Source organism: Anomaloglossus baeobatrachus, chromosome 6, assembly GCF_048569485.1.
Source record: "Anomaloglossus baeobatrachus isolate aAnoBae1 chromosome 6, aAnoBae1.hap1, whole genome shotgun sequence".
Taxonomy (NCBI): domain Eukaryota; kingdom Metazoa; phylum Chordata; class Amphibia; order Anura; family Aromobatidae; genus Anomaloglossus; species Anomaloglossus baeobatrachus.
This window is the reverse complement of record NC_134358.1, coordinates 217,419,494-217,441,290: the sequence shown is the minus strand read 5'-3', so window position 1 is coordinate 217,441,290 and position 21,797 is coordinate 217,419,494. Positions and strand designations below refer to the sequence as shown.

Sequence of the window (21,797 nt, the reverse complement as noted above, 5' to 3'; positions counted from 1 at the left end):
ATTGATGTTAGCTCTGGTCACTGCACTGCTCTCCCAGCCAATGGGGAATGTTATGTTCTTCTTTGACTGTGACAGTGAGAATGGATTATCATGGGACCCCCTAATTGGATTACGTCGGACCCGGAATGGTTTTTCCCTTTTCAATAAATTGGTGAAAGAGGGAATGTGTTGGGGAGTTTTTTTCAAATAAAAATTTGTTTGTCGTCTATATTTTTTTTTATTATTACTGACTGGGTTAGTGATGTCGGGTATCTGATAGACGCCGTGACATTGCAACCCCAGGGCTTGATGCCAGGTGACATTGCATATCTGGTATCAACCCCATATTTTACCCCGTTTGCCACCACACCAGGGCATCGGGATGAGCTGGGTAAAAGCACCAGGATTGGCGCATCTAATGGATGCAGCACTTCTGGCGCGGCTGCGGCCTTCTATTCTTAGGAGTGGAGTGCCCTCTGTTTTGAATTACCAGCCAAGGTGAAGCTGTCAGCAGTGGCCTGCAGGCTACAGCCGTCTGCTTTACCCGAGCTGGCTACAAAAAATAGAGGGGACCGCACGTCTTTTTTTTTTTTTTAAATTATTTATTTCAATTTTTGGCTAAATACAAGGCTAGGCACCCTTTAGTGCCACATGAAAGGCACTAAAGGGTGCAAGATTACAAAATGCTGGGGAGTGGGACATTATATGTCTTTCTTATTTATTATCTATCTATCTATCTATCCCTCTAGCAATCCCTCTATTCATTCGTTCATCCCTCTATTTATCCCTCTAGCTTTCTATCCCTCTATCTATTCCTCTATCTATCTATCCATCTATTTATCTATCTAGCTGCTTCCGTGTTTTCAGTCCGCAAAAAAACAGAAGGCACACGGATGACACACGTATGACACACGGCCCATATACGGAACAGAACGGATGTCACACAGATGCCACACGGATGCATCTGTTAAAAAAAAAAAGGACCGTTTTTTGCGAACCGCCAGGAACGGGACAGTTGTGTGAATATAGCCTTATGTAAATTGGAAATCTGGGGTTAAAACAACATTTTAGTGGTAAAAGTGTAATTATTTTTTCCTCACCGCCCAATAGTATAAAATTTTGTAACACACTTGTAGTGTCAATATGCCCACTACTCAATCATAAATTACCTCCTATACAGGCGCCATTACAGAGGTGTCGACACTGGCTCGCTTGACATTTTATGTCATGGGATCCTTCACTGTCTTTTCCGTCATATAAATCAGACATCTGGAGGAAGCAAGAGCAGCCCTCACTTCCTCTGGATGTCAATTATGTCCAAAAAAGATGACAGTGAAGTGGCCGCTGATTGGCTGCAGGGGTCACGTAACATAACAATGTCAAGCAAGCCAGTGTCGACACCTCTAGAATGACGCTTTTACGGCTGGTAAGTATAGATGATAATATTTTCATTGAGAGAACATAGTGATTGAAAAGAGGTGTCCCAAGTGGTGCACAACCACTTTAATAATAACAATATAAATTTAACAAATCTGATTGTGTCCTTACTAATAACAATAATAATAATAATAATAATTATTATTATTATTATTATTATTATTGCTACTATTATTGCTATTGTTAAGTGTTAAATCCTAATTGTTAATTTTATGTTATTATTAATATTGTTTTCTTCTTCGTTATTTTTTTTATTAATTATAATAGGTATAATAATAATAATAATATTATAAGGACCACCACTGTTATAAGTAGTAATAATACTCCAATTCTAAAAAAATATTATTTGTAATAATAACAGTAATACTCTGCCTACATAGCCATATTCTCTAAGGTACACTTAGGGGTACTTTGCACAGTACGACATCGCAGGTGCGATGTCGGTGGGGTTAAATCGAAAGTGACGCACATCCGGCGTCGCTGTCGACATCGTAGTATGTGAATCCTTTTTACTACGATTAACGAGCGCAAAAGCGTCGAAATCGTATGATCGGTGTAGCGTCGGTCATTTCCATAATTTCGGAAGGACCGATGTTACGATGTTGTTCCTCGTTCCTGCGGCAGCACACATCGCTGTGTGTGAATCCGCAGGAGCAAGGAACATCTCCTACCTGCGTCCCGGCTGCAATGAGGAAGGAAGGAGGTGGGCGGGATGTTTACGTCCCACTCTTCTCCTCCCCTGCGCTTCTATTGGCCGCCTGCCGTGTGATGTCGCTGTGACGCCGCACGACCCGCCCCCCTAGGAAGGAGGCGGTTCGCCGGCCAGAGTGACATCGCAGGGCAGGTAAGTGCGTGTGAAGCTGCCGTAGCGATAGTTTTCACTACGGCAGCAATCACAAGATATCGCAGCTGTGACGGGGGCGAGGACTATCGTACTTGGCATTGCTACCATCGGCTTGCGATGTCGTAGTGTGCAAAGTACCCCTTACTTTCCTTGTACATATGCCTCCTCACTGCTATGAGAATAGTTTACTTAGCCTTTTTGTTAATTGAAAGCAGAATTATATATAGTTGCCCTTGCATCCACAAATCATCAGATGATTACATCTAATGTACAAACTTGTACATTTTTACTATTGTCCTAGCAGATACTACACAATAAATAACTAAGAAACCACAATTGATAAGTCTCATCAGTTCTAAGATATATTCTAAATATGCAAACTATTATACAGTAGGTGAAACACTCCCCATGGTAATCATCACTGACCATTTTCTTGGTAGACAACATTATTGTTCATTTCTTTCTTCTGCTTCACACGAACGGGTTTGTTTAGTATTTGAGGTTCTGGATTTCTCTTTCCTTTAGCCTTCGGTGGTTGTGGAGATATGAGATTATCCACAGTATCGGCAGAACCTCCGGTAGACTTTGTGTGACGCTCATGTCTCTGCCAAAAAAATAAAAATCATAAGGTTACTTTATGAAAATGTTAAGATGTAAAAAATATGTACAGTAATCAAAATGTGTTTTAGAACAGGTCTTGGTCAAGTCTGATCACCACTCCTCAAATTATTAAGATTTGATATTTTGCTTGAAGTTATAGGGCAACCATCATGAGAGCTGTCATGGTGGTTTCTAAGAAATATGTGTATAACTAAGAAATTATTGAACAATTATAAACTACCTGTCAAAAAGCATAATTTTATATTTACATGTGACTTTTTAATGTTGGGGTAGGTAAAAAGTTACAGTAAGAAGTGCAAAAGGGAACTAAATTCTAAAAGGCGTTCGCAAAACGAAGGGTCTAGTATCATAGAGGCAGTCCATGCTGCTGCCATGTAGACCCTGGAAAGCACAGTCCTGCCAGAGGTGACTGCATTCCTTATTTTTCAGGTGGTTATAACCTATACATGGATCCCATTCTCCAAAGGCACTTTTATGTAACCAAACAAAAGTGTGAATAATTAACTCAAAGATCAGTGAAATGAGACAGTGTGCAAATACGTCCTAGGTGGTTAAGGGTATAATGGTGTGAACCGGTCCCTGCCGGGAGGTGGTGAAGGGACATAGCAAAGATATGGCCGTACTTAAATTAAATTGTACACACAAAAAACGTTTGTTTTAAGAAGGCTTTGATGTGTTATAATGAGGAAATTCTTGGACTAGGTTACATAATGACTATATCTGTCATTACCTGTTGAGGTAATGTACCTCACTGACATGTATACCAAATAGGTCTGTACTATCCTTACTGGCTCAGTGTCACATGGACATTTTCACAAACTTCCCCGACTGTCATGTCAGCATCTGCTTCTGTTCAGACTACATAAAGATTCTGACACTCCGCCCAATACCTTCTCTGGTGTTGGCAGACTCGGGCGTTGACCTGCATAGTGTTAATTCGTAGGCAGTCTAGCAAGAGTTAATCTCTTTTAGTCTGCTTGTTAAGCCCGCTTTACACACAGCGACATCGCTAGCGATGTCGCTGGTCAAAGCACCCACCCCCGTCGGTTGTGCGTCACGGGGAAATCGCTGCCCGTGGCGCACAACATCGCTTACACCCGTCACACATACTTACCTGCCTAGCAACGTCGCTGTGGCTGGCGAACCACGTCCTTTCTAAGGGGTCGGTTCGTTTGGCGTCACAGCGACGTCACTAAGCGGCCGCCCAATAGAAGCGGAGGGGCGGAGATGAGTGGCCGTAACATCCCGCCCACCTCCTTCCTTCCTCATTGCGGGCGGCCGCAGGTACAAGGTTGTTCCTCGTTCCTGCGGTGTCACACATAGCGATGTGTGCTGCCGCAGGAACGACAAATAACCTGCGTCCTGCAACAGCAATGATATTTGGGATAAGAATGACTGGTCAACGATCAACGATTTGCTAAGTAATTTTGATCGTTAACGGTCGTTCCTGCGTTTCACATGCAATGACGTCGCTAACGAGGCCGGATGTGCGTCACGAATTCCGTGACCCCAACGACATCTCGTTAGCAATGTCGTTGAGTGTAAAGCCCGCTTTAGTCTCCTTCGATCACATGCTATGGGGAAGCTAATCACATTTACTCCCCTCCTAATTATTCTGGATAGATCCTTCCCACCTATGCTAGCTATAGTCTAACTTAGCTGATCTGGTGAGGTATAGTGATCCACACTATCTGGTGGTTGTTATACTTGTTGCTGCGTGTGGTTGTGGAGTTAACCCTTGTTGCTTTTTTGTTGTTACCTTCCTGCTGTTGCTTTACTTCTGAGTCTCTCATTGTCTATTCCTGTGTGTGTGCAGTGAGTCAGAGTTTTGGTTTTCCCTCGTCTGTCTTTATCTGTTTTCTATCACACTCCTGCCCTGTCCTTCCCTGGTGGGAGAGGGGTATCAGAATAGGCAAAAATCCAGCATCACGGAGAGTTGGAAGATTAAAACTCGAATATATTAAGCAGAAAAAATAAAATCATACAGACTGTGCGGGGAGCACAAAAATTACAGGTGGAAACATGTGGGTTAACCTATGCGTTTCGACCAGAGAGTCTTATTCATGACATGCCATGAATAAGACTCTCTGGTCGAAACGCGTAGGTTAACCCACATTTTTCCACCTGTAATTTTTGTGCTCACCGCACAGTCTGTATGATTTTATCTTGTCTGCTCAATAAATTCGAGTTTTAATCTTCCAACTCTCCGTGATGCTGGATTTTTGCTTTTCCTGATATCCACTACCGCCCGGGCCAGGGCGTTCCGTGCATCGGTGCAGGATCCAGGAGTGAAGAGGGGTGAGCTGACAATTCTTTACATTTTCTCAGGGGTATCAGAATAGTACTGATCAGGAGCATAGTCAGGAACAGGACTCAGGCAACTCCAAAATGAGGAATAACCCTGAGATTAGGGATAGCCTAGGGTCCCCTAGCGTGAGGGACAGCATAGGAGCTCCTGTCTGCCGCTATCCTAACAGTCACCTCACGACACTCAGGGTGTGAATTTCGAGTCCCATATGCCGGAGAGTTTGCTTTGGCCGAGCACTCCTATGTTCTCTATGATAGAGTCACTGCCAGACTTCTCTGCCAGCATTTTGTCTCCATGAAATTAAAAAGATTGTACTTCAGAGATCCGATGTGTCGGATTCTTCTCTTCCCAAACATCATCTGTCGGGAGAAGAGTCAGGAGCACCCATATACAGTGTGTCCACCCATATCCTGTCCACCGCCATTAACTTGAGAACAGTGGCAGCTATAGGCATAGAAGTGGTGTCTAGGTATAGTAAAGCCATGCGCTACGCAATGAAACCATCTATAGCGCCACCTGGTGGGAAACAACGGACTTAGCATTTTTATCTCGAAAATAGAACGAGATAGAGGAAAAAAAGTGAATTAAAAAATTGTAGGGCATCATCAATTCAATACGAATCAACACCTTGCATACAGAAATGGTATGATATGAAACCGATGACACCCCAAAACATTGAATGCTGGTCATGCATATGGCGCTCATTTAACTTTGATGCTTAAAGTGGCCACCGTCAGCTGCAATGCACATCTGGACTATGGACAGCATACTGCATCTTGCTGCACGTTGTACAATATGGTAGGTGACACGTTTGCACAAGCATCTGTAATAGGTCGTCGTAGGTCCTGCAATGTTGGTGGAGGGGTCGCATACACCTGCTGTTTGATGTGACCTCACAGAAAGAAGTCAAATGGGGTCAGGTCAGATGAGCGTGGAGGCCACTCCACGCAGCCACCATACCCAATGACTTGTAGGAAGGTCTCCATGAGGTATCGCTTCATGTCCACAGACTTGTGAGTTTTACATGTTCTTATCATAGCATTTCTGTATGCAAGGTGTCGATTCATATTGAATTGATGATGCCCTACAACTTTGTAATTCACTTTTTTTCTCTATCTCATTCCGTTTTCGAGATAAAAATGCTAAGTCCGTTGTTTTCCACCAGGTGGCGCAATAGGTGGTTTCATTGCGTAGCACATGGCTACTTTACTATACCTAGACACCACTTCTATGGCTATAGCTGCCGCTATTCTCAAGTTAATGGCAGTGGCCAGGATATGGGTGGACACATTACACTGTATATCAGACTGTCAGCTAATCTGGCGAATATTGTCATGTTCAGCCCACATTAGTATAATGTGATGTGGCTTTTACACATTGGATTCAAAGCTGACCATACACATGCAGTCCATTTCAACAAGTTAATAGCTGGTTAATGAGTATTCCCAATTATCAGCCAGTCTAAACAGCCCACCAAAAAATGCACATTTATCTAGATATATGCTAGTACCAAAAACATGATACCGGATGGGGCCTGAACAATCAAATGACACTTTGTCTATCATCAATCAAACTTATCTGCAGAACCAGATGGTCGAGTCATTTTTAAAACAATGGTAGAATTGTGGGGTTTTTTCACCATGCCACCTCTCTTGGATTTTTTCCCATTTTCCTGTGCATGATATGGTAAATTGAATGACGTCTTTAATAATTATCATTTTTTCGGAAAAAAATACAGACAGATAGATGATAGTAGACAGATAAACAGTCAGATAGTAGATAGATAGATAGATAGATAGATAGATACATAGATAGATAGATAGATAGATAGAGAGATAGAGGGATAGAGGGATAGATAGATAGATATTGTTAGTATCATGAAGCGCTTATTTAAAGACTTGTTTACAGAACACCCTATTCTGGTTGTTAAACACATTTGTTCCCCAATGACAATCTTTGATTCCTAAGTGACCCTTTTCTAAGGCCAGCGCGTCTATGGGGACCGTGTGCTTGCGGTTTTGGTGTGAGTTTCCTTAGTAGCAGAACACATCTCATCTCTTGCCTACAACTACCTGCCTAATTATCTGCCATTATCTGGTGGATAAAACAAGTCCCTGGGCTACAGCAGTTCCTCTGGAAACCACATAAATAAATACATTCCAGAAGAGCACCTCAACTGAAACAGTGCTTGGGATCAAGTGCGCTCTATAAGAAATGTCCTATGAGTAACAGAACAATTGCTATAACACTTATTGGAAATCCAGCACACTGGGTGATCGTTCATGGAAAATTTGCTATGAAAGGAAGCATAATGTACTTTCCTTGTAATGACACATGATATCTATTGTTCATATCTTCCTTTTAGCCATTAAGTAATATTATTGTTGGTTTAGTTACAATAATGTCACATAATAAAAAACACTGTTTACACACAATCAATGTCATTGTCCTCGATGCGCTGCACGCTTCATAGTTACCACGTTAGTAATGTGATCTCCCGGACATCAAAAGCCGGTGATCACCCATTTATCAAAAGCCAGCAAAATAAGGAATAATGTTATTTTATTTCAGCACTGCAGTGTTGCTTTAAATGTAAGTCAGTTGACCCTTGTCTTAGGGGTACTTTGCACGCTGCAACATCGCTAGCCGATTGTAGCGATGCCGAGCGCGATAGTCCCCGCCCCCGTCGCAGCTGCGATATCTTGTGATAGCTGCCGTAGCGAACATTATCGCTACGGCAGCTTCACACGCACTTACCTGCCCTGCGACGTCGCTATGGCCGGCGACCCGCCTCCTTCCTAAGGGGGCGGGTCGTGCGGCGTCACAGGGCAGGCGGCCAATAGAAGCGGAGGGGCGGAGATGAGCGGGACGTAAACATCCCGCCCACCTACTTCCTTCCTCATTGCAGGCGGGACGCAGGTAAGGAGATGTTCCTCGCTCCTGCGGCTTCATACACAGCGATGTGTGCTGCCGCAGGAACGAGGAACAACATCGTACCTGTCTGCTGCGAAATGATGGAAATGACCGACACTTCACAGATCACCGATTTTCGACGCTTTTGTGATCGTTTATCGGTGCTTCTAGGCTTTACACGTTGCAACGTCGTTACTGGCGCCGTATGTGCGTCATTTTCGATTTGACCACGACGAGATCGCAGTAGCGATGTCGCAACATGCAAAGTACCCCTTATACTCACCTGCCACCATCTTCATCTGTTTCCAGCATTGCTCCTGTCAGTCTCTGACGATTTGTGATCTGACAGGAGGTCCAGTGTTTCACAACACAATATCAGTCTATGAGAGCCTTGGTCAGGCTCTCATAGAGTTGGATTGAGCACTTGTGTGGTAACTTCTGACTTCTGGCCAGTCTGGAGTTACAGTCATAAGATGGTACCATGGGACTAGAGCGGCAACGAAAAACGGTGAAAACTCCGGAGGGTAAGTATAACGTTAGAGGAAGGGGATTGGATTTAAAGCTCAACTTCAGTGGTGAAAAAAGAAAAACACTTTAAGCACTTGCACCGCTTTTTCTTCCATGTGAGTCATTCAAAGTTTGTGAGGCTTCAGAATCTGGTTTAATAGTTCCAAAGGTTTTAGGTTGAAGGGAGACATAAATCCATTGAGTTTAACTGATAACCTAACATGATGACCCATAGAAAGGCTACAACCCATGGGGCAGATGCTCATTGCCCATATTAGTGGAAAGACTCCACATACTAGTTCCCTGGATCAACGTCCTATCACAGAATTTCACACCCATAACCTGTAATATTATATTTATCATCAAGAGCATCCAGGCCCTCCTTGTCCTTGCATGTTCGTCAATTAGCAATAACAACATCATGTGGCAAATAGAAGAAAAGGCTGTGGAAAACAAGCGCAAATAGGGTCTTACCCCAATATGTGTGGGGTGGGGAGGGGGGAGTAATGATACTCACCAATTGTAGTTGTGAAAGTCACAACTACTATAATCGCATATGCAGATCGAGCCACAGCTGCAGCCACCCAAACGGCAGATAACAGAGAGAGATGGAGAAAGGTGTTTAAATGCAGCACCAAAGGATCACTTGTTCAGAAGTTCAGATCAATGTCACTTAATTTTCATACAGGTCTACGCGTTTCAGGAGCACCTGCCCCCTTCCTCAGGACCGTCAGGTATACAAATAACATCAAAAAAGTGACATTGATCTGAACTTCTGAACAAGTGATCCTTTGGCGCGGCATTTAAACACCTTTCTCCATCTCTCTCTGTTATTTAACATCATGTGGCAGAGAGTTCCATAGTCTCACTGCTCTTACAGTAAATAATCTGCGTCTATGATTAGGTTTAAACCTTCTTTCCTCTAGATGTTGTGGATGCACCCTTGTCATCATTGTAAGCCTGGGAGTAAAAAGATTAGAAACATCATAGTACTGTCCTCTCCTACATTCGTACATTGTAAAAAGATCGACCCTAGGTCTTTATTTTTCAAAAATAAATAACCCCAAGTTTGATAACCTTTTCTCGTATTGCAGTGCAGTTCACCCATTCCCTTAATAACCTTGGTCGCTCTTCTTTGTACCCGCTCTAGTCCAGCTATGTCTTTTTAAGCATATTGTGTATAATTTTGGGTTCCAGTGTATATACTGCCGAGCATTAGACCTCTCTAAAGCCAGGACGTGCATGACCGGAAGTGAGAGGCATTCTGATCATGTGCACTGACCCTGAGCCTGGCGTCTGAAGCAGTGACAACGGACACAGGTACGCGCGTCACTGCTGATGAAGCTGGGCAATGGAAATTGAATAGCATGTTAGCACGCCCCTGTGGGCATGCTTACATGCTAAGAGGGCGGACTAGATGGGGGATATAATGCCCTTGCAACTTGTCCCTGCGCTCATTAACATATCATAAATGATCTTTAGAAATACTTTTTACTAGATCTCTTTATGTATTCTACTAGATGCAGGGACAATTAGGTAGGGATTAGCATAATGCACCCAGAACTGCTCGTGGTTCTGGGTGCATATTGGACCTGACAAGTTCTCTTTAAAGGCCCAGTCACACACACGACTTACCAGCGATCCCAAAAACGATGCTCCCTGATAGGGGTCGCTGGTAAGTTGCTGGGAGGTCGCAGGTAAGATGTCACACAGTCAGACCTTACCAACGATGCAGTAGCGACCTGTATAACGATCTCAGCAGTCACTGTGACCCTGTCACACAGTGTCAAACACAGCGATGTGTCCTGCCCAGCAGGACATCACCTTTGAAGAAAATGGCTTGGACCATTCTGCAACGACTAGAGATCTCACAGCAGGGGCCTGATCGCTGGTAGGTGTCACACATAACGAGATCGCTAACGGGATCGCTACTGGGTCACAGAAACCGTGACTCAGCAGCGATCTCGCTAGCGATCTAGTTATGTGTGAAGGTACCTTTAGTCATTTTTATCAACAAAGCATGTTCCCTACTGATTAATCCTCTACAATCTGCACCATTAGCACAATGCCTCAGCATTAGAGGGGTTGTCAGTGGAAACAAGTTATTCCCTATCCATTGGAAAGGAGATAACTTGTTGTTCAGTACCTGTTCACCACTGGAGCTTAGGGTACCTTCACACTTTAACGATGCAGCAGCGATCCGACCAGCGATCTGACCTGGTCAGGATCGCTGCTGCATTGCTACATGGTCGCTGGTGAGCTGTCAAACAGGCAGATCTCACCAGTGACTAGTGACCAGCCCCCAGCCAGCAGCGACATGCAAGCGACGCTGCGCTTGCACGGAGCCGGCGTCTGGAAGCTGCGGACACTGGTAACTAAGGTAAACATCGGGTATGGTTACCCGATGTTTACCTTAGTTACCAGCTCACACCGCTTAACTTAGCGTGTGCAGGGAGCAGGAGCCTGCACTGGCAGCGTGAGAGCTGCGGAGGCTGGTAACGAAGGTAAATATCGGGTAACCACCTTGGTTACCCGATGTTTACCTTGGTTACAGCTTACCGCAGGCTGTCAGACGCTGGCTCCTGCTCCCTGCACATTCAGGATTGTTGCTCTCTCGCTGTCACACACAGCGATGTGTGCTTATCAGCGGGAGAGCAACAATAAAAAAACGAACCAGGGCTGTGTGTAACGAGCAGCGATCTCACAGCAGGGGCCAGATCGCTGCTCAGTGTCACACACAGCGAGATTGCTAATGAGGTCACAAAAAACGTGACTCAGCAGCGATCTCAGTAGCGATCTCGCTGTGTGTGAAGTACCCCTTACACAGATCAGCAGTAAAGGGGAACAATTGCTGAAGGTCGCAGTGATGAGACACTCCTCAATGAGCAAGTTATTACCCATCCTGGGGACAGGTGATAACTCGTTTTTACTGGAAAATCACTTTAATAGAGCCCAAATGATAAAGAACTATGTATTGAGTTGTGACCTCCGGTGTGCTCCATGAAACACTGGAGCTGCCACCAGGTCACAAATCCCCAAGACCGCCAACCTGAGCAACATCGATAAAAGATGATGACGACGGAAAGTGAGCATTAGACAGAGGGCAGGGGACTTCGATTTAAAGCACCACTCTAGCAGTACAATAAAAAAAAAGTTGGAGTGGTGCTTTAAGGAGGAACATGTTATAAAATCTAAGTTTTCAACTTACTCTTATATCTCTCCAGATGGAATAATTGAGGCAGGGGAACAGCACACTTAAAGAGCTAAAAAAAAGGGTCTTTAGGATTGGTTTATTATAGGGAAAACAATTAATTATTAAAAAACATATCAGGAGGGCAGTGGATGGCAACGGATATACCTAAGGTGGTCACTTTTTATAGCTTTGAATGATAAATTATATTCAATGAACTAGCATACCCGCATCCGGTGACCTTATAACCTCTTGTTTTTGTCTTTTCTCTTTTTACCACCAATAGATTTAAGTGATATATATTGACTGTTTGTGTAATTACCCGGGAATCCCAGGGCAGGTGACTGAGATTGCCATTTGGCCATGATTGTGGAAGCACGTTTACCATTGTGTCTGTAATCCTTAATGTGATGACACTTGACTACTATTGGCATTTAAAAACAAAACCCAAGAAACAAACAAAAAAACACAGATTGACCATATACCCTATCATAAGAAAATACAAATAAAATAAGTAAACAGTAATAGTACAAGTAAATAACATAGCGTACTCATTTAATGCTATTTTGATCAAAAAAGCATAAAAGCCATCCCTCCGCAACAAGGTGTACCCAGCCGGGACAGTCCTATTCTGTCTCTAGTATTAAAACCTCACCTTGTGTTGGGTATATGCTCAATTTGTTTTTTCTCTTAAATTATGTCTGTGAAATGGCCAGTGTGAAGGTGGTGTTTGTAGACGCATTAGCAGCTTGTCCCTTGAGATGCTGGCGCATGCGCAGTGAGGAATGCTATCACTGCTATCCTTTTGTTAAAGGTTTTTATCTTGTACCTTTATACTTATGGGGACTAGTATTGGCATTTGAGATTATGGGTAATTTATTTTGTTTTACTCTATGTATATTTTTATCTGTTTTTGATATGCAATACATAGGAGTCAGTGTCTTGCACTCATTGGTGAAACACTATGGGGATGATTCATTAAGACTAGCATAGTGCACACCAATCTTAATGAAGTGCTCAATGGAGTACACTGACCTGATTTATTAAGCAGCGATTGATGCTTCATGAATAAGGCACATCTGGTACCCAGCATGTGCCACCATCAGAAACCTAAACCTGCTGGGGGCAGACATACATTTCTGAAGCAAGTAATGTCATTTTAGTGGCGTAACTTATGATGAATTTGGCGGCCCTGTCCCGCCCATGCCACGTCCATATTGGCGTTGCTGAACAGGATTGGTGTGCAAATGCCAAATGTCACAATATTGTTACGCAATTGCCGAGTTGCACAAAAATATTGCAACTTATTAAGGTGTGTATGCTTCATAAAGGCCTGTAATTCCATGTATTTGTCAAAATAAATACTTAGTGAAACTGAAATGACAAAGAAAAGGGGGGCACAGATGGTGTCTTATCCGGTGGTGCCAGGAAGAATAAAATTAGGTGCACTAACCCAGTGAGGTTGTGTTATAGACACAACCCCTATAACAACGTGTTGAGGATGGCTGCTGCAGAACCAAGAGGATAGCTTTGGAGGAAATGGAAGAAAAGGGTTAACCCGCCCTGCCAGAAGATCAATGAGGATTAAGATGTTAGATTTTATTGTTCAACACGATTCGGAGCCATAGGAACAAAAATCAATACTGTACATACATTACATTATTATACATGTATATTATTGATTTTGTGTTCCTGAAGAAGGAGCCTATCGCTCCGAAACGCATCGAACAATAAAATCTAACATCTTAATCCCCATTGATTTTCAGTGATCTTCTTCTGGCACCCTGGATTAACCCTTTTCTTCCATTTCCTCCAACATCAAAATAAATACTATTTGATAAGTCATCACCCACTTTGGATGCTGCCTATTTCTCTAATGTTTGTATATATCAGGAGCGCTGTCTGGTCATGTTTTATTGACGCAAATTAATATATCACTCAGCTTTTGATCGTTTATAAAAAGAAAGTCCCTAAAAAAAAAGTCCCTATTCCAAAGTCCAGAAGAATAGAGCCTATAAGCAGGCCATCACTGTATTTCTCAAACCCTCTATCCTTCATTGAGTTGAACCCGCTGGCTACAGGAGGCACAATGGGGCCATTATAAAAGAAAAACAAATATTTACTAGGAGCAGTGCTGGTTGTTCTGTTGACACAGTGCAGAAATTTGCTTAATGTGTGACTCGGACCCCCACTGCACATAGTTAACTAAACATACCTTAAATGACTCAAGGCTCAACTAAAAAAACTGCCCTCAACCTTACCAAACCATTTTTCTTCTATATGTATGCAAGAAGAAAACAGGTCCGCACAATCATTAAACAAAGCAAATTGAAAAAAGTATATCGTCAATAACACTAATAATATTACGTGGCATTGATGCAATAATCATAGGAGTAATATGTCATAACATCATGAAGAAACACCTAATAATAGAAAAAAATAACAATGCATAGAAATCAACTTTGGTTTTCTCTCAGGCCTCAATACCTAAACCAGTCTCTGTTTTTGCGTTTATTATTTTCATCCCCACTTTCTAGGAGCCATATTTTTTCATATTTTCTGCGGTTTTGAACGGCACAAATGATTTTATCACATAATGTATTGGAAAATAGAAACCAATTCTTTTTCAGAATTTAAATAAAACAACAATTCTGATATTCTTTTTTGGGCTTCATTTTTAGAGAGTTCACTTGTGCAGTAAAAAAAAAACTGGCGAAAGAAAAAAAAATCTTAAATGTGTAAATTGCCAAGTGATTGTAAAAACAAACAACTTTGCTGTTTATTTGCATATTAAAATTCCTCTCCATTTTTAAGGATATACAAGGGACTTTACGAAAAGGAAAAATGTGCCTAAGCACTAAACGGCAGATCATTGCTACCTCCCTGTTGCGCTTGGCGCTGTTCTTCGCCAGCACAGAGTGGTCACAGATTGCTACTGCTGGTTAACCTGCTTCTGCTAACATTGTGTCAACAGACTGGTGGCTTCTCATCTGCTTTGCTCTGTAGAAGGGACAGGACAGCCGACATCATGCTGATTGACAGCCAACTCTCCCAGTTAAGGCCCCGTCACATGCAGCGACGTATCTAACGATATATCCCCGGGGTCACGGATTCCGTGACGCACATCCGGCTCGTTAGCGACGTCGTAGCATGTGACAACAAGGAACGACCGTTAACGATGGAAAATACTCACCTTATCGTCCATCGTTGACACGTCGTTCCTTTTTAAAAAATCAATGATTGTGGAAGACGCAGGTTGTTCATCGTTCCCGAGGCAGCACATATCGCTACGTGTGACACCTCGGGAACGACGAACTGCAGCTTACCTGCGGCCGCCGGCAATGCGGAAGGAAGGAGGTGGGCGGGATGTTACGTCCCGCTCATCTCCGCCCCTCCGCTTCTATTGTGTGGCCGCTTAGTGACGCCGCTGTGACGCCACACGTACCGCCCCCTTAGAAAGGAGGCGGTTCGCCGGCAACAGCAACGTCGCTAGGCAGGTAAATACATGTGACGGCTCCAAACGATTTTGTGCGCCACGGGCAGCGATTTGCCCGTGACGCACAAACGACGGGGGCAAGTGCTTTCACCAGTGATATCGTTAGCGATATCGCTGTGTGTAACACCCCCTTTAGTCAGCGGGCTGTCAATCAGTATGGCGTTAGCTGTCCTGCCCCGTTTACAGAGCAAAACGGAAAAGAAGCCTCCGCTCTGTTGATGAAGCCATTGTATCGCCGACAGGTGCAGGTCTGTGGCCTCTCTGTGCCGATGGAGAACGGCGCCAATCACAACAGACACATAGGTAACAACTGCCTGCCAGTTAGTGACAGACATTTTTTTTTTAATGTCCTTGTTATACAATTTAAGAAAGAAGGAATTAATAAATTAATTAATAATTAAGAATTAATTATTTTGGATAGTGATCATTGCCTAGGTTTCCAACCACCACTGCAATCTATCAGTGGTAGCCGCTCTTAGGCCAGTAGCACAACGCTTACAGCCTCGTTGCTACAGAGGTTGTAAGTGCTGCTCTGAAACTTGCCATATTCAGTGTCTACTATTTGAGTTAACATCACAACCTTGCCACTAGTCCAAACGGTCACTCATTCAGGAGTGTACCTTACTCATGAAGCCGGGGAGCGGCGTGTACTGAAACGAAATGATGACAAAACTCCATTTGATCATTTACAATCTTTAAGAAAATAATAAATTGCTTTGAGTCAACAAATTTGAAGACTCAGAAATTATTTCTTTTTTGGTGGAGCTCTGTGAGGGCTGTTCCAGTTTTGTTTCTTTATTGGTTGAGTGAAAGGGAAAATGAGATTCATATAAATTTCTACATGTTATAGATGTTTTATAAACAGTATATATACCTATATAGAAGAAAGTTCACATCAGAACCGAAACGTCACTATACACCTATGTGACCAATAAAGGTCAGGTAATTGAAAAATCTGTGTCGTGCTGTTTTTTGACTTTTTTATGGATGGTTATCTGAAGAAACCACAAGGTGGGAATATTTGCTATTGAAATGTCAACTCGTTTCTTCTTTTGCTCGTTGGTTAACATTTTTGGCACCCAACGCGCGGAGACCTTTCTCATATGCAATTCTTTTGCAAGAATTCTTTGAATACTGCCATATGAGATCCCTGTGACCTCAGCTACATGCCTGATAGTCACTCTTCGATCTGCCAATACAACTTCTTCAACTTTTTTCACATTTGCTTCATTGAGGGGCGTGGATGGGCGTCCTTCACGATGTTCCTCTTCCGTTGATGTTCTTCCCAGCTTAAATTCCTTGGCCCAGCGTGCAACTGTGGAATATGGAGAAGAGTCCCCCAATGTTTCCACCAAGTCGCTGTGTATGTCTTTGGTAGTCATTTTTTTCAAGCAGAGGTATTTGATGACAGCTCTGAGCTCGTTTTTTTCCATTTTGATGTTCACTCCTTGGCAGTTCATATTCAAATGAATGTAGCTCCCGGGAATCGTGGCCTATTTAAGTGATTTTTTTTTTCCTGGACTAGTGGGTACCTAAGAGGGAAGACAACATTTTATTTTAATTTCTGTGTGCAATAGAAATAACTGATTATCATTATTTTTGATTTGCCCCTCGTAAGAAGGAGAGTGATGGGATGCTACGCCAGATGACCTGGACTCCACAGTCACCAGACCTGAACCCAAATCGAGATGGTTTGGGGTGAGCTGGACCGCAGAGTGAAGGCAAAAGGGCCAACAAGTCCTAAGCATTTCTGGGAACTCCTTTAAGACTGTTGGAAGACCATTTCCGGTGACTACATCTTGAAGCTCATCAAGAGAATGCCAAGTGTGTGCAAAGCAGTAATCAAAGCAAAAGGTGGCTACTTTGAAGAACCTAGAATATAAGACATATTCTCAGTTGTTTCAGACGTTTCTAAGTATTTCATTCCACATGTTTTTATTCATTGTTTTGATGTCTTCAATGTGAATCTACAATTTTTAGAGTCAAATAAAGAAAACTCTTTGAATGAGGTGTGTCCAGACATTTGGTCTGTACTGTATGTATATATATATATATATATATATATATATATATATATATATATATATATATATATATATATATATATATATATATATATATATATAACGCATCAGTTATTCCACATAGCCAAATAAATCTCACTGTAAGATAAGGCACCTTAAAGACTGCTGCAAAAAAATTATTTGTGGGTATTTACGGGTTATGTTTTTATTCACTAAAGGAGTTTAAATGTTATCCCTTCAAATGCGGCATAACTTCATGATCAATGGGAGTCAGTCAACTGGAACTCCCATTAATGCCAAGAATTGGGCTCTTAAGAGCCCTGTGTGAATGGAACATTGCAGGGTTATGCAAAAAATCAATTTCTAATGGGACTGTTGGAGATAACTGAGCATTGAACTCGACTGGTCTTTGGCATTACCATTAAAAATGAATGGAGTGCATATGTCACGGTGGTCTCTCTGCATTTAGAGATACTTGACAGGTTTTGGGCCCGGAGTCTCACTTTGCCTTGGGAAACTCTGGAGATTAAACGTATTATCCTTTCTTTTGGTTAATCAAGGGTTAATGTCAGTTTTCCTTGCCAGCAGCTTCTGATTACTCCTCCTCAGGTGCTTCCAGTTTGTGACCACTCCCATCCCCTATAAGTAGTCACATCATCGCCCAGTAGAGGGGACCAGTTATTATAAATCTATTCTGAAGCTCGGCCTGGAAGTGGAAGGACCTGAATGAAGCCCTTGTAGTCAGAAGCAGTGTAGGCTGAAGTCCTGGTGTTTGACTGCAGCTGTAAAGTTGGACCTTATCCTTTTGTTGATTCCCCTGTCTGTCTTTCCTTCCCTTCCCTGTTGATTAGTGCAGCATTGAGACTAGTGTCTCTCGTCGGCCATCTCAATAGCCAGGATGTTTGCAGGGCTAGTGAAGGATTAGTTATCCGGCTCCGCAATGGGTTGAAATACCCCACATAGGGACACCAGGGAGCTCAGGAAACAGCTTGAGGTGAGTTCAGGTGGTGTCCCCTCACCCCTCTACCTAGCTTAAAGGCCCACTGTTGTTAAAGTGTCCCCAGTGTACCGCTTGTTTGTTGAGTGTATCGGTGTGTGCCAGACCTCCCCTGGTCTGTGCGTGACAGCATGTGTGAATAAATGGGCACCGCTCTATTCATTTGAGGCTAATCAGTGGCCTGGTTCTCTAGATCATTGGGGGTTCCAGCAGTGTGACTGTCAGAAATTGGGAATTTATCCATTACCCAAAGGATAGAGGCTAACTCCCAAATTTTAGATACCCTCTTTAATAATACCACCAAGCAGAAAGAGGTTTCATTAAAATTGTCACAATAGAAATATGGTTATCATTATACTTTAACCAATATACATTATATACTACAGAATTGGTCAGAATTGTGTTATTGATATTTATTGATTGAGGCTTCTAGTGCACAACCGAACGTTATTAAAAAGGTACTATTCTTTATATTGAATCAGTAGCTATGATGACATCTGTACCATATTGCCTTCTTCTAAACGTGTACACCTAAAAATATTTCAGATTGATGTTTTATTTATGAGGAAGGAGGGTGACGATGGCTTAATTTGACGAGCAGCCAACTGTAGTGAACTCTGTTACACATTGACCACCTTGGACCGTGCTGACTCACAGTATATGTCTAGTTTGTCCAGTCATTTCTAAGCATTTTTTCACTGTCACATGTGTCATTCTCACAATTATTAACTCATGTCATAGTCAAATTGTATCCTTGATTTACTTTCATTTATTGTTTATGCGATAATTATGTTATTATTATAAAATAACGGTAATATATCCATTAAACAAATTAAATCCATCATCCGACAGATTATAAATGGCGATAGTCCAGTGCTGATTTTTACCATAGAACATAGCAAAAGCTTGATCAGAGATACATTACTTATAGAAATGCAAATAGTGATGTATTCTGTATAAGCATTTTTGCCATGGAGGTTTTCTTCTTTTATTTTTTACAGATATTGATAATTTGATAACTACAAAGTCTTGTTGATTGTAACACTCCCGGCTGATGTAGTGGCAGCGAGCGGGATTAATGGACCCACTGGACCACTGGGGGACCTGGCCTTACTCTTGAGTGGGAGGGGCTTAACTAAGCACCCACCGCGAGGTGGACACCAGGTACTACTCCCAGTGCAGTGACCAGGACTGTGACAGATGACCCCCAGGACAGGTGACAGACTCAGGAATAGGTGGGTACAGGCAGGCTGGACAGGTGAGTATGGACAGGAATGGTGGACATAGCAGGGACAGACAGGTATGGGAACGCAAGTACTGGAGACGGACACAGGGATAACAGGACAGAGCTCAGAACCTGACAACTACCGTGTTTTTCCAAAAATAAGACCTCCCCCAAAAATAAGCCCTAGCAGGGATTTTCAGCATTTTCGGAGAAACGCTTAAATATAAGCCCTCCCCCGAAAATAAGCCCTAGTCGCGGATCAATAATGAAGTGTCCGTGCAGCTAAAAAAGATAGATACTGCAGGACACTTCATTATACACAGCGGCACCCGGCAATTACACTCACCCGACACTGAGCGGCAGGACCTGCAGTGATCACACACCCGCACACATCAGATCTCACACACACACACAATCAGATCTCACACACAAACATCGGATCGCACACACAGTCAGATCGCACACACAGTCAGATCGCACACACAAACATCGGATCAAACGCAAACATCAAATCACACACACAAACATCGGATCGCACACACATCGGATCGCATACACACTCCCCTCATCCAGCGACACCAATCTCTTCTCGCTGGGAGAATCCTGAGAGGCAGTGCGGTGGAGCACAACGAACAGGACCTGCGGCGGGACACGTGACTTGCTCTCATTCCCTGCTGTCATAAGTGCTGGATGTGATGTGACGTGATGTGTGTGTGTGTGTGTGTGTGTGCGATCTGCTGTGTGTGTCTGCAATCGGCTGTGTGTGTGTCTGCGATCAGTTGTGTTTTTCTGCGATCGGCTGTGTGTGCCTGCGTTCGGCTGTGTGTGCCTGTGATCTGCTGTGTGTGCCTGTGATCGGATGTGTGTATCTGTGATCGGCTGTGCGTGCCTGTGATCGGCTGTGCGTGCCTGTGATCGGCTGTGTGTGCCTGTGATTGGCTGTGTGTGCCTGCGATCGGCTGTGTGTGCCTGCGATCGGCTGTGTGTGTCTGCGATCGGCTGTGTGTGTCTGCGATCGGATGTGTGTATCTGTGATGGCTGTGTGTGCCTGCGATCTGCTGTGTGTGATCTGCTGTGTATATCTGCGATCTGCTGCGTGTGTGTGTGTGATCTGCTGTGTGTGTGATCTGCTGTGTGTGTGATCTGCTGTGTGTGTGATCTGCTGTGTGTGTCAGCGTGTCAGCTAGCAGCAGGGTAGGATGGCGTGCAGCACCTACCAGAGATCACAGGAGGATCTGGGAACCACGCAGACGTCCTGGTCTGGTGAGTATGAGTCTCCTGGGAAGTGGGGGGGGGTCTGCTTTTTTGGGGGGTAAACTTACCCCCAACCGTGTTTCTCCAAGAATAAGACCTCCTCCAAAAATAAGCCCTAGTGCTTTTTTTGGGGGAAAAAAAAATATAAGACAGAGTCTTATTTTTGGAAAAACACGGTAGCTAGGTAGCAGACTAGAACACTGACCGATTAATTAGAGGCATTCTGTAGGCACCTCCCTTAATGGGAGGATGCCTTAAATACACTGTACCTCTCAACCATAGGCTGAGAGGCCCTTTAAGATGAGCGACGGTGTGTGCGCACAAAACTTAGATGCACTCCTGGGAACAATGTGCGTCATGTACAAGGCCCGGGAGGGGAAGGATGCAGCAGTACACGTGGGAGTACAGGGGAGGACGTGACCCGGCCAGGGCAGTAAGTAAGTTGGTGTCTCTGCAGAGACACCAGTACTACATTAATTATGAATTAAAAAGTTATTCTACTTGTAAGAAAACTATTACGGGGCTGATTGTGGAACTCTGGCAACTTTTAAGAAAGCTTCCAAGGACATATTTGGCACTGGCCACTTCAATCAGAGAGTCCTAAGGAATGCTTTGGTGTTTAATCTTTCATCCCTGTACACGGATCTAGTTTTTTGCTGCAAAAACTCTTTTTGAGTCCATAGAGTAGCTTCTAACCGGTGAAGCTAAATTGGCATGGATTTGCTGATAGCTAAGGCTAGGTTCACATTTCCGTCAAAATGTATCAGTCACAATCCGCGTCTATGGTAAACAACGCAATCCGTTTAGCGGATTCCGTTGTGTCCCATAGACTTGTATTAGTGGCGGATTGCGACTGATTACCTTGCGTTGCATTCGCTGCACCACGGTCAGTCATTTTTGGACTGACCGCCGGACGGGAGCAACGCAGAATGTAACGTTTTTTGGGCCGTCAAAATTATCGCACAGCACACAAATCCGTCGCCATCCGTCACGCTTGTAATG

The 21,797-nt window shown here is 43.4% G+C and overlaps 1 protein-coding gene across 5 annotated transcripts in view; it reads right to left on the bottom strand.

Annotated features, from left to right (window-relative positions):
- Nucleotides 1-21,797, bottom strand: part of DCDC2 (doublecortin domain containing 2) — a 207,395-nt gene that overhangs the window by 103,878 nt on the left and 81,720 nt on the right. For all 5 annotated transcript variants that reach the window (XM_075314694.1, XM_075314690.1, XM_075314691.1 and 2 more), the window contains one exon: nt 2,687-2,864. In XM_075314694.1, coding sequence (XP_075170809.1) covers nt 2,687-2,864 — 178 coding nt within the window. The remainder of the gene's footprint in view (nt 1-2,686; nt 2,865-21,797) is intronic.